Source organism: Jaculus jaculus, chromosome 1, assembly GCF_020740685.1.
Source record: "Jaculus jaculus isolate mJacJac1 chromosome 1, mJacJac1.mat.Y.cur, whole genome shotgun sequence".
Classification (NCBI taxonomy): domain Eukaryota; kingdom Metazoa; phylum Chordata; class Mammalia; order Rodentia; family Dipodidae; genus Jaculus; species Jaculus jaculus.
The window spans coordinates 225,533,312-225,546,783 of record NC_059102.1 but is presented as its reverse complement, the minus strand read 5'-3'; the positions used below and the strand labels follow the sequence as shown (position 1 = coordinate 225,546,783).

At 51.9% G+C, this 13,472-nt stretch overlaps 1 protein-coding gene across 1 annotated transcript in view; it reads left to right on the top strand.

The window, feature by feature from the left end:
* Positions 1 to 12,246, top strand: part of C1H16orf74 (chromosome 1 C16orf74 homolog) — a 38,891-nt gene extending 26,645 nt beyond the window's left edge. Inside the window, exons 4-5 of the mRNA XM_045142503.1 lie at positions 7,993 to 8,136; positions 11,745 to 12,246. Of these exons, the coding sequence (XP_044998438.1) occupies positions 7,993 to 8,136; positions 11,745 to 11,803 (203 nt within the window). The 3' untranslated portion in view covers positions 11,804 to 12,246. The remainder of the gene's footprint in view (positions 1 to 7,992; positions 8,137 to 11,744) is intronic.
* The last annotated feature ends 1,226 nt before the right edge of the window (positions 12,247 to 13,472 follow it).

Here is a 13,472-nt window from a genome sequence, read left to right as displayed (position 1 = left end):
GTGGAAATGCAGGCTCTGCTTACAGCTTTGTTGGGGAGGAGGCTCAGCAGGGGACTGGCCAGCTTGTGGGGGGAGTGCCACGGGACCCCACTCCAGGCTACTATCTCCCAGGGCCTTGTCAGATGGATTCCTGCAGACTGTTGTCCCTTCTAGTCCCACACAAGGGGAATCAGTTCTATAAATAGATATCGTGGCTGTGTTTTTACGTTTGGGGAAACTGAGGCTCAGAGAGCAAAGCCACTGTCCTATTCCTGCAGCTTTAGTGGGGAAGTTCCTTGGGGAAGTGGGGGGAGGTGCGTGTCTTTAATCCCAGCACTCAGGAGGCAGAGATAGGAGAGCCCTGAGTTAGAGGCCAGCCTGTAAGCCTGGGCTAGAGTGAGACCCTACCTCCAGAAAAATAAAATAAGAAGAAAAGGAAGAGGAAGGGGGCTGGAGAGATGGCTTAGTCATTAAGGCATTTGCCTACAAAGCCAAAGGACCCCAGTTTGATTCTCCGGGACCCACATAAGGCAGATGCACGGGGGGGGGGTGGCATGCATCGGGAGTTCCTTTGCAGTGGCTGGAAGCCCTGATGCACCCATTTTCTCTCTCTCAAATAAATAAATAAAATATATTTTTAATCTGTTTACAAAAAAAGAAAAGGAAGAGGGAGGGGAAGAAAGCGATGTCTATAATCTCAGCCCTTGGGAGGTGGAGGCAGGAGGACCTGGAGTTTAGGGCTAGCCTCTGGCTACAGGAGACATTGTCCCAACAGCCAACTTCCAGGGAGCCCCGGTGACAGCCACCATGCTCACCAGGCCTGGACCCAAGCATTTCTGGGCTGGGTGTGTGGGTTCTGGCTTGCCAGCTGCTCTACCTGGGGCTGAGGTTGGAGTACTGGCTGAGAAGATGCAAGGCCGGGGACCCCCAAGCATCTGGAAGGCTCCCTACACAGGGTCCCAGGACTGTACTCTACCTGGCCTGTTGTCCTTCCTGGTTGAGTATCCTAGCCAAGCCTTTCCTCTCAGGAAACACGTGGTTTTTTGTTTTTTTTTTTGGGGGGGGGGGTCAAGGTAGGGTCTCACTCTAGCCCAGGCTGACCCGGAATTCACTATGTAGTCTCAGGGTGGCCTTGAACTCAGTGATCCTCCTACCTCTGCCTCCCGAGTGCTGGGATTAAAGGTGTGTGCCACCAGGCTAAAACGTGCTTTTAATAGCCTGGAGTGGGCACACAATTAATGAAGGACAGTTCTGACTGCTGCTACAAATGAGCTTGGGGAAGGGTTAGCATTTATTTGTTAATCCCCAACGAAGTCTGATCCTACAGAGAGATCAGCCCTTGACCTGGCCAGCTCAGCTGGCTGTAGAGGCCCAGGCGAGGGAGCTGCAGGGTCCTGCCCTTCTCTCTCCCCCCACCTTTCTCATTCTCCCCTCCTCCTTTCTCTCACTCCTCCCTCTCCTCACCTCCATCCTTTCTCTTCCTACCCATACTCTGCCTCTCCTCCCTCTGCTCCCTCCTGCATATCTTCCCTACTTCTTCACCTTCTCCCCCCTCTCCAGACCTCTCCCTGCCTCTCTGCTTCCCTCCTATCTCACTCTCTTCCTCTCCCCTCCCCCTTTCCCTCCCAGCCTCCAGAGACACTCAGGGCCTCACTGAGCCCCTGAGCCCGCCCCAGATGTTTCCAGATTAAGCTTCCAGGCTCTTTCCTTGCTCCTGGCTCAATTAAAGTGCAAGCACAGCCTGGAGTGTGGCTCTTCACGGTCGTGTGCGAGGGTTTGAGGAAGGGTTCTGGAAAGAGAGGGAGACCCCTCCAGTCACCTTCAGGTCCCCTTAGCACTCAGCTTTGTTGGAGGCTCCCAGAGTGATCAAGAACAAAGCGGACAGGGATGGAGCCCAGCACCTGGCCTCAGTTACTCAGTGGACAGGCAGGTGCAGTACCACCCGTCCAGAATTCGGGCTTGGTGCTGGTGTGAGCACACAGGGCTGTGGAGGCTCTGTCACTCTGTGGGCCATAAGGCTTGTCCCAGGCTAAATAAAGCTTTATTGGGACAATGCTACATTTGTCAGTCCTCTAGGTCCCTGGCTGTTAACATACCACAGAGGCAGAACTATACCCTGGGTACCCCCAGCTGGGCCCTTAGCAGAAGGCCACGGGCTCTGTTATTCATGACTGCAGGGATGCAAAGCATTGGCATTGGGAGTTGGCCTGTCTCAGATTTGGGGATCCTGGCTCTGCCTAGCTGGTCCTCTACTTCCCCATCTCTACAATGGGCAGGTAGCACTTAGCACACGATGCAATGAGGGGAAGGACCTCAGTGGTCCTGGGTACCTGGTCAAGCTCTTTCCCCAAGATCCAGGAGCTGCTCCGCAAGCAGCTTTGTTGGCTGGCTCCCACGCTGGCCTCTGTGCAGCTGTGCTCCGGGGGCACCTGCTTTGGGAGGGTCAAGATCACAGGACCTTCAGTTCAGGGGAGGGAGCGGCACTGCCTGTGGGTGGTGCCCAGACTGAGTATGGGTGAAAACCAGGGCCAGCGGCTAGGAGAGGGAGATGCACTGGCCAGGAGCCAGGCACCAGGGCACCCTGCCCTTGTCCCCAGTGAGAGATTGGCGAGGTCAGTGTAAACAAGAAGGCTGGGAGGACCTGAGCTGGTAGCAGAAGTGAGGGAGACATTGAGCAAGGTCTGGTTGTCTCTGGGGTTCTGCAGAAAGGGAGATCTTCACTGAGCATGCGCCGGCCACTGCCTGGAGGCAGGAGCCTGGGCTCCTGGTGTCCCCTGAGCTGTGTCTGTGGCTCTCAGAGCCACGCAGGGACATGCTGCCTGGAGGCTGGAGGACAGGGGCATTTCTCCACAGGGCTTGTGCTCTGCCCAGGGGACTTGGACCCGTGAGTCACCAGGCAGGCAGGCAAGCTGGCTTCATCCTCAAAAACCACTTTCAGACCATAACAACCATTAGCGAGGATCTGCAGACTTCTCCAGGGAGAGACCGGAGAGCCTGTTTACTTAAGGAATTAGCAGCTGGGTGTGTCCAGCAGGGTCAGTGCCAGGTGTACCCCAGACCCCCTTGCAAGTGATTTTCCAGGAGAACCCACTGACCTCACTGGGGCCTGCCACACACTTGCTCTGCCAGGAAGGGACACTGGCTCGGGTGGTCGTGGGAAGGCAGAGGCCTGGGGGCTCCAGGCACAAGTGTCCAGCTGTCCTCCCTCTGGAATGGTGGATGGTGCTGGGTCCTGCTGACATTGCTGTTTGACAACACATACACAGAGCTGACATATGACAGTGTGCTTGCGTCACTGGTCTATGGCAATGATCAGGGAAGTGCCCTGAGCCTCTGAGTGCTTAGTTCTAGGTTGAATTATGTGTCCCCCCCCCCCAATTTGCACATGAAGTAGGACGTGGTAGCACACACCTGCCATCCCAGCACTGGAGTGGCTGAGGGAGGAGGAGCAAGAGTTTGGGGCCAGGGCTGGGGGGATGGCTCTCTGGTTAAAGGTACTTGCTTGTGAAGCATGCCAGCTCGGGGGCAGTTCTCTAGTGCCCATGCAAAGCCAGATGAACAAAAGTGATGCATATGTCTGAAGTTTGATTGTAGTGGCACAGGCCCTGAAGTGCCCATTCTCTCTCTCATCTTACATGTAGGTATGCATGTATATATGCATGTATGTATATATGTGTGCATGCATGTATGTATTTTTAAAATCAAGTATCAAGAGTTTGGGGCCAGCCTGGGCTACAGAGTGAGACACTGTGTCAAAAACAAAAGAGAAAAGAGGCTGAGGGAGACGACTCAGTGGGTCAGGTGCTTGCCTTGCAGCACAAGGACCTGAGTTCAATCCCCAGAACTCCCGTGAAAACTGCATGGCAGTGCACATCTGTCATACCAGCACGGGGGGGGGGCGGAGACAAGAGATCCCTGGGGCTCACTGGCCAGCCAGTCTAGACTAACTGGTGAGCTCCAGGTTCCGTGAGAGTCTCTGTCTCAAAGAATAAGGTGGGAGCGACTGTGTTATAACTCTGTACTGTCCTTGGCTAGCCCTCTGACACTTGAGCTAATTGCAACCCCCCCCCCCAAGTCTGGTGCTCTTTGGAGGAAAGAGCAGAGTGCAGAGAACAGAGACTGGGGACATTGACGCCCAATTCAGTGGTACCTGAAGGTTACATTCCCACTTACTCTGGCCTGGGCTAAGCAAATCCGGCTGTACCCAGATGCTCCCAGCAGAGAGAAACAGACACAGCCTGGCATCTCAGTGCTGCAAGACGTCATGAGTGAGTGACATCACGACTCGGGTCAGTGAGATACTAGCAGGCATGCCTCCAAGACTGGCCTCTCTGGCTATCAGTGACCTGCTCTGTGTTGGGATGGAATGCCTGACCAGAAGTAGCTTAGAGAAGGAAAGAGCTGGTTTCAGCTCACAGTTCTGAGGGTGGTGTCCATGATGGCGGAAAAGCATGGCAGGAAGGAAACAGAAAGCAACTCATGCTGGTGACCAGCCAGCTCCTACCCCCCACCCTTTTTTTTTAAGGTAGGGTCTCCCTCTAGCCCAGGCTGACCTGGAATCCACCATGGAGTCTCAGGGTGGCCTTGAACTCCCGGCGATCCTCCTACCTCTGCCTTCTGAGTGCTGGGACTAAAGGCATGCGCCACCATTCCCGGCTCAGCTCTTTCCTTTTCTTCCAGTCTAGGGTCCCAGCGCATGGAATGATGCTGCCCACACCAAGGTGGGTCTTCCCACCTCAACCTACATGAGCCCTCACAGGGGATTCCAGTCCTGACAAGATGACAGTGTAAACCATCACAGTTGAGGAGGCACAATTGCAAAGAAGAGTTTGGGGGAGGAGGGAAGAAGGGTGATAGAAGTAGAAGAGGTGCCCCCAGGAGCTCTGTTCTCTTCTCTCCTTTCCTCCCCTCCTCTCTCTATTCTGTTCTTGTTCCATTCTTTCAAAAAGGAAGGTCACCAATTCTTTAATCCTGGCACTTGGGAGACAGAGGTAGAAGGATCGCTGTGAGTTCGAGGCCAGTCTGAGACTCCAGAGTGAATCCCAAGTCAGTCTGGGCTAGAGTAAGACCCTACCTTAAAAAAAAAGGGGGGGGGCTGGAGAGATGGCTTAGCGGTTAAGCGCTTGCCTGTGAAGCCTAAGGACCCCGGTTCGAGGCTCGGTTCCCCAGGTCCCACATTAGCCAGATGCACAAGGGGGCGCACGCGTCTGGAGTTCGTTTGCAGAGGCTGGAAGCCCTGGCGCGCCCATTCTCTCTCTCCCCCTCTATCTGTCTTTCTCTTTGTGTCTGTCGCTCTCAAATAATAAATAAATAAAAAATGGACAAAAAAAATTTTTTTTTTAAAAAAAAAGGAAGGTCAACCAGTTGTCCCCTTTTCCAGTAGGCCAACTAGTTAATTATTTCTGGTGGGTGAGGTTTAGTGCTGGCATTTCTTTTTGTTTGTGTTCATATGTACTTACTTTCAATAACAAATAAACTTTTCTTTAAAAAAAAAATAAAGAAGAGGTGGAGCCTGCAGGCTCAGGGTCTGTGACTGGTTGAGATGGAGGGAGGGGGATGTGGGTCTCTGGCTGCTGGTGGGTGCGGGAAGGAGGGAGGCAGGGTCTTGTGGCAAAGAACAACGGGCAGTTTTATGTCACTGGAGAGCTATAGTTGAGTGTGACCAGATAGCGTGGACTGAATTTTTGGAAGGTGATCTATATTAGTTTCTTGCTGCTCAGACCACACACCTGAAAAGCAGCCACTTAAGGATGGCAGAGCTTGTTGGGATTGCAGTTCAAGTTTACAGCCCATTGCGGTGGAAGAAGCCTGGCGGGAGCTTGACACAGCTGCTCACGCTGGGCCCAGGGTCAGGAAGCAGAGAGGGCAGATTATTAGTGCTCGCTCGGCAGCTTTCTCTTTCATCCAATCCAGGAACTTGGTCCACAGAATGGTACCTCCCATAGTTAAGGTGGGTTTTCCTACCTCAGTTACCTTAATCAAAATAATCCCCCACCAACATATCCGGAGGCTCATTTCTTAGGTGATTCTAGGTTCCATCAAGTTGTCAATAAAAACCATCACAGGGCTGGAGAGATGACTTAGTGGTTAAGGCAATTGCTTGTGAATTGTCAATTCCCCAGGACCCACAAAAGCCAGATGCACAAGGTGGCACATGCGTCTAGATTTTGTTTGGAGTGGCTACATGCCCTGGCATGCCCATTCTATCTTTCCCTCCCCATTTCTCTATCTGCCTCTCTCTCTCTCTTAAATAAATAAATAATACTTTTTTATTTTAAAAAAAGCCATCACAATGAGCTAGAGAGATTACTCAATGGTTAAAGGCTGACCTGGGTTTGATTTCCCAGTACCCATGCAAAACCAGATGCATTTGGAGTTCCTCTGCAGTGGTAAGGAGCACTGGTGAGCCCATTCATTCTCTCTCTTCCTCTCTGTGTGCAAATAAATAAAAAAATATAATAATTACAAAAACAAAACCGAGCTGGAGAGATGGTTTAGTGGTTAAGCACTTGCCTGTGAAGCCTAAGGACCCTGGTTCAAGGCTCGATTCCCCAGGACCCACGTTAGCCAGATGCACAAGGGGGCGCATTACATCTGGAGTTTACAGTGGCTGGAGGACCTGGAACGCCCATTTTCTCTCTCTCTCTCTCTCTCTCTCTCTCTCTGCCTTTTTCTCTCTCTGTCACTCTCAAATAAATAAATAAAAATAAACAAAAAATTTAAAAACAAAACCATCACAAAGGCCCATTTGAAGCGGGTATGGTGGTCTACACTGTCGCGAGCACTCTCAAAGATGATTGGTTGAGAGGATTCCGCCGGCGAAGGTCAATGATACTCAGACACTGGTGTACTCGCAAAGGAGTTTACTGGGATGAAAGTCACACACAAGCAAGTCCAAACTATCACAACTAATATTATAGCTAATATAATATATAACCAAATTATATTCATCACTACTAACACAAGAATATTTCTAACGAGTCTAACATGTATACAACCTGATAACGCGAGACTTGGGCTGCAGTAACGCAAGACTCGGGTTGCGACGTCTCGGACGCTTTACGACCTGGTAACGCAGGGTCCGTGCTGCGACTTTTTTTCTCTCGGTTCGCGGTGTTTTCTTGGTTCGCGGTGTTTTCTCGGTTCGCGGTGTTTCAAGCTGAGTCTTGATCGTTCGGACAGCGTGTCGGGCAGATGAATTCGGATCGGTGATGCGTCTCGTGGAGGTCTCGGTCCGGACTGCTGAGCAACCTTTCAGTCAGTCATAGTGTCGGGAAGACTGAGACAACGGTTGCTGAGCAGCTGGGGTTTTTATACTTTCCACTACTTATCTAGAGTTCCACACACACACCTGCTAATCTCCACTATGTCACCGCACACAGCTTAGTCTTAATTTTTGCTTACAAGGTTTGACTTTGCATTTTTACTCTCATAAAAAAAAACTTATTAATCTAAACTGGCCCTGGACCATATGCTGGTCCTTACATGCTCATAACACACACCTGCAATCCCAGCACTTAGGAGGCTGACGCACAAGGACCCCTGTGAGTTTGAAGCCAGCCCGGACAGAGTCCCACTTGGGTATGAAACAGGACCAAAGTTTCACACAATGCAAAGCCTGTCACAGAATTATAGCACCAGGCCTGGGTAAGGCAGATGAATTCACCAGAAAGGCTAAGAGAGAAACCTTCAGCTGACAGCCTTTCGGAAAACAGTCCAGACAGATGCAGCTCGGAGTGGCTTGGCTATTGCAGCTCTGCTGCTTCTGCCCAGCAAAGCCCCAAGGCCCAGCCCCACACCCGTCTCTCCTCTGGACGCCCAGGATCCCTCACGGAGTTGTACAAACTTGATGGGGTGACTCATTTCTCCTTCCTGAGCTTCAGTGTCTCCATCTAGTGCCCCCTTGCAGGGTGTTGTCATGCTTACCATGAAGTGATGGATGGAGTCGGCCCCTGGCGTGCGGCAGCTCAGCAGCGCTGACTCGCTCTGCCCTGTGTGTCTCGTTCCCCCCAGGCTTTAAGATGTGCGTCAGCAGCAGCAGCAGCAGCCACGACGAGGCCCCCGTGCTCAGCGGCAAGCACCTGGACGTGCCCAACATCATCATCACGCCCCCAACTCCAACGGGCATGGTGCTGCCCAGGGACTCCAGGCGGACAGGTGAGGCTATGCTGAAACCTAGATCCCATCTCCCTGGGGCTGATGCAGAATCTAGGGTCAGCTTTGTGCATGCTACACTGGGGCGGGGGGGGCCCTTGCCATGATGCCAGCTCAATGAGACATGCCTTGTCAAATGGTTAACTGGGCAGCCCTTGCAAGTAGCTGGAGACCAGTGGCAGATGGGCCAGGCTGACCCACCATGCCATTTGGAATTGATGGGTGCTCCTACCCTGCCCTAGGGGCAAGGGTGTGGTGCTCCATCTTACTGGCCACAGGACAGGCTGGACAGGACAGACATGGAAATGCAACCCCTGCTGGGCCAAGGTGGACTATGGTCCATCCAGATGTGGTGGCAGGGAGGATTGGGATAGTGAGGGGTCCACGGGTACCCCCACCTGCCCTATTGACACATCAGAGCTAATGGTGGGGAAAACTATTCACTGAATGGAGGTTTATCAAGCCAGGCCGTGGCCAGGGCGGGGCTTCTGCTGCGAGGGCTAACGACTGTAAGTGGGCCTGGTGGCACTACTCAGTAGACGGAGAATGGAGGACCACACATCCAAGGCCTGCCTGAGCTACAAAGCAAGTTCAAGGCCAGTCTGGGGAACTTAGTGTGGCCCTATCAAAATAAATATTTTTAAAATATTTCTAAATTTTTTATTTATTTATTTGAGAGTGACAGGCAGAGAGAGAAAGAGGCAGATAGAGAGAGGGAGAGAGAATGGGCGCGCCAGGGCCTCCAGCCACTGCAAATGAACTCCAGATGCATGCGCCCCCTTGTGCATCTGGCTAACGTGGGGTCCTGGAGAATCAAGCCTCGAACCGGGGTCCTTAGGCTTCATAGGCAAGCGCTTAACCACTAAGCCATCTCTCCAGCCCCAAATATTTTTTTTGAAACCAAAACAAAACAAAACAAAAAGGTCTTGGGATGTGGCTCAGTGGTAGAGCGCTTGCCTAGCATGCACAAGGCCCTAGGTTCCATCCTCAGTACCAGGAGATGATTATAGCTGGTGGCCTGTTCTAATCTAAGGTAACAGTTTTCTCACAGGTCCTTGGGATTCTCTGATTTAGATTTAGGTACAGACTTGTACACACTTCATAACCCTTTTTTCTTTTTTTGGTTTTTCAAGGTAGGGTCTTGCTGAAGCTCAGGCTGACCTGGAATTTACTATGTAGTCTCAGGGTGGTCTTGAACTCATGGTGATCTTCCTACCTCTGCCTCCCTAGTGCTGGAATTAAAGGCATGTGCCACCACGCCCTGTTCCGATAAATAAGTATTTTTTAAAAAGAGTTGTGATAGATGGGTGTGAACCTACCTCAGAATATATATATATAATTTATCTTCAGAGGGAGACTGAGAAAGAATGAGCATGCCAGGGCCTCTAGCCATTGCAGATGAACTCCAGATACAGCAGATACAGACACTACTTTGTACATTTGGCTTATTTGGGTACAAGAGAATTGAACCCAGGCTGTCAGGCTTTGGAAACAAGTGCCTTTAACCACTGAGCCACCTTCCCAGCCCTTATAACCCTCTTATACAGATGGACAAACTGAGGCTCATGGAAGCTGAGACATTCTCCACATAGCTAGCATGTAGGGAAGCTAGGACTCAGACCCCGGCTGTGTGCGCGGGGTCTTGTCCCCTTAGCCCTGAGGCAGGATACCCTCCCAGCAAACAGTTGGTCATCATGACCTGCACTGAGATACGGATTAGGGGGGTGCCCAGAGTGGGCTGTTCCTGACATACTGATTGTAGGTCTTTGCTTGTCTGCCAAGTGGGTGGCCAGGAGGAAGCCATGGGCAGGTGCCAGCCAGGCCAGGCTCAGCAGTGGGCATGAGAACTCACTGTTTCCTTCAGTTTTCCAAAGCTGAGGCTGAGCAGGAGCAACCCAATCTATTTAACTCATGGCTTAGGTAGAAAGCCCAAACAGTATGGTGATTCAGCCGTGGTGGGTGACCTTATGGCAGAGATATGTTCAAGGGACAGATCAGAGGGCAAGGCCTGAATCACCATGAGGGTGGACTGAGCCTCCATCTTTCTGTAACAGCTGCCCAGGGGAAAACCAGCTCAGGTCGTAGCAAGGACCTAAAGCCCAAGGAGGGCAATGAGCCAATGACCTCACTAACTCCATCAGGCCCTGCCTCTTAAGGGTGTCGCCACCACTTGGCACCACTACACCCTGGGCTAAGCTTCTAGCTCGGGGATGCTTGGGGGACAAACCCCATTTAAACCACAGCAGTCACACTCTTTCATGAGCTTTTCCCAGGGCTGGCACCAGGGTAAGGGCTTGTCATGCATCTCTGTTAATTCTCATTCCAGCCCTGTGGGCCAGGAGCCCTGGATTCATCTCTGGGTTAGAAAAGGGTTAAAAAAGAACTCTAGATCTAGGTGGCATGTGCCTTTAATCCCAACCCTCCTAGAGGCAGAGGTAGGAGAATCAAGTGAGTTTGAGGCCACCTTGAGACTACACAGTGAATTCCAGGTCAGTCTGAGCTAGAGCAAGGCTCTACCACAAAAAAACAAAACAAAAAGGAGTTCAGCGAGGAACAGCAACTCACCCAAGGGGACACAGCAAGATGGGAGGAAGAACTGGGCTCCCAGTCCAGGGTTCTTCCCACACCCCAGCCTGAGTGTGCATCCAAGGACCTGGTCATCAGCTCTGCCACAGTGGCCCTTCCCCTTGCAGACCTCTGTTTCCTCCCCCACAAAGCTCCCCAATTCCCAGGGCCAGCGTGAACAAAGAAGAGAGTGAGGTTACCCCACAAGATCATGAGGTGACCTTACAGGCAGAGACTGAGCCTCAAGGAAGCTCCTGAACCCGTGGAAAACTTTCTGTTTTTTCTTTGGTTTTTCGAGGTAGGCTCTCCCTGTAGCCCAGGCTGACCTGGAATTCACTATGGAGTCTCAGGGTGGCCTCAAACTCACAGAGATCCTCCTACCTCTGCCTCCCAGTGCTGGGATTAAAGGCATGAGCCACCAATGCCCAGCTAGAAATTCCTTTTCAGCTTGGGCATCTGCGGGGTGGACCAGCCCACAGGGATGACCCAGGTGTCCCCTCCATCGACAGAGTTCAGCTTAGGCCCTGACCCCACTCTTTCCAGAGGAGGGAAAGCACCAGAGTCCGAGTCCCACCTGACCCTTGGTTCTTGACCACGAGTCTCCCTGAGGCCCAGTGTCCCCATCTGCAGAGGTCAAGGAGGCTGGGCCCTTGGCACTCCTCACAGGGGTGGTTCAGATGAAAGAGAAGGTGATCAGAGCTGGGAACATGTCTCTCACACCCCAGGGATCCTAGAGTGTTGCCCTAACCACAACATTGCCTTCCTTACCCAGCTTTGCCCAAGCTTTACCCAAGGGGAGGGGCGCTGATCTCTGGGACTCCCCCCCAGGATATCAAACCCAGAACCTCAACCTGGAGGGCAGGGAGGACTCGGGAGACCAGCAGCACTGGGGTTTCCTCTCAGCCTCTGGTGACAGCACCCCTGATGTTGGGATGCTGAGACAATGGTCGAGGTTGCAGAGCCCCAGGCCTAGGGGGAAAGGGGACCGGGGAAGGGCTAGATGGGATCACATGCTCCCTCCCATGCTGATGCCCTGTTGTTCCTAGTCTGGCTAGATGACACGGGGTCCTGCCCGGATGATGGAGAGATGGACCCGGAAGCTTGAGGAGTCATCCCTGGACAGCGGGACCTGTGTGGTGGCTCTCTGCCCGTGTTGAGGGCATGGCTGCCTAAACAGCTACATGGGGACAGCACATCTGGCCGTGGACCAACAGCGGGCTGGCAGGAGCGCGTCATGTCCCAGGCTCCGACACGTCCTGGTGCAGAGCAGATATCGGTCATCTCCGTGTTCTCACTGACCCTGCCTGGCATGGTGACGAGGGGCCACCTGCCGTGCGGCCACAGTGACCTCCCTGGGGTTCCAGGAAGATGCATCCTTCAGACAAACTCATGCTCCTAGGACTCTGGCCCCCAGGGTCACGGCACACGAGAACTGGCCAGAGCAGGGCCTCCGTTTTTTTACGAGTTGTTATACCGACACGGACACTGCGTCCCAGGAGTGATTTATACTTTCTTTTTTGCAATATAAATAAAGATCCTCTGTGAGAAGCTTAGTGAATCTTGCTTCACGGGTTGGGGAGGGATGGTGCCGCTCCCCCGAGGTGGGCACAGGGGCCACTCTGGCTGGTGACCTGCCTTCTCATGATCTGCAGACTTCAGTTTCCAGAGGAGGGGAAGGGCTTGGGCTCAGAGACCCTGCTTCCTTCCTTCCTTCCTTCCTTCCTTCCTTCCTTCCTTCCTTCCTTCCGTCCTTTTTTTGTTTGTTTGTTTTTGTTTTCTTGGTTTTTTGAGGTAGGGTTTCACTCTAGCTCAGGCTGACCTTGAATTCACTATGGAGTCTCAGTGTAGCCTTGAACTCACAGCGATCCTCCTACCTCTGCCTCCCAAGTGCTGGGATTAAAGGCGTGCGCCACCACGCTTGGCTGATTTTTTTTTTTTTTTTTTGTTTATGAGAGCATGAGAGAGAAAGAGAGAGAATTGGTGCTCCAGGGCCTCTAACCACTGTATCAAACTCCAGACACATGTTGTCCACATGCATCACCTTGTGCATCTGGTTTACATGGGTTCTGGGGAACCAAACTCCTTAGGCTTCACAAGCATGTGCCTTAACCACAAAGCTGTCTCTCCAGTCTCTGGTTGTTTTTTTGTTTTTTGGTTTTTTTTTTTTGTCTGTTTATTTTACTTTTATTTTTTCAGTTCTAGGGATGGAATTTAGGGCCTCCCATATGCTACGCAAGTGATCTACCACTGAATTACACTCCCAGCCCTTTTTCTGTGTGTTACTTTGGGATATGAGTCTCACCAAGTTGCCCAGACTGGCTTTAAACTCACTATATTACCCAGACATGATTTAAACTTTTGATCCTCCTGCCTCAACTTTCTGAGTAGCTGGGATGGCATGCTCAGTGTTTAGTGCTATTTTGGTGGCTAACCTTGAACACCCCTGTGCTTTCTTCATGGCTAGCCCCTGTAGAGAGAAGCCACCACCCTTCCCTGCTGCTTTTCTCACCCTTGGTCCCTTCTTGTCCCCTTAGCTCCAGGCCCTCTGACAGTTCTCTTCACATAGGATCATTGGTACCCTTGGGCTCCATTGTACTATAAATATTTTTTATTTATTTATTTGCAAGCAGAGAGAGATAATAGGGTGTCTTGTTACTGCAAATGAACTCCAGATGCATGCACTACTTTGTACATATCCGGCTTTACAAGGATACTGGGGAATCGAACTTGGACCAGCAAGCTTTGTACGCAAATGCCTTTAACTGCTGAGCCAT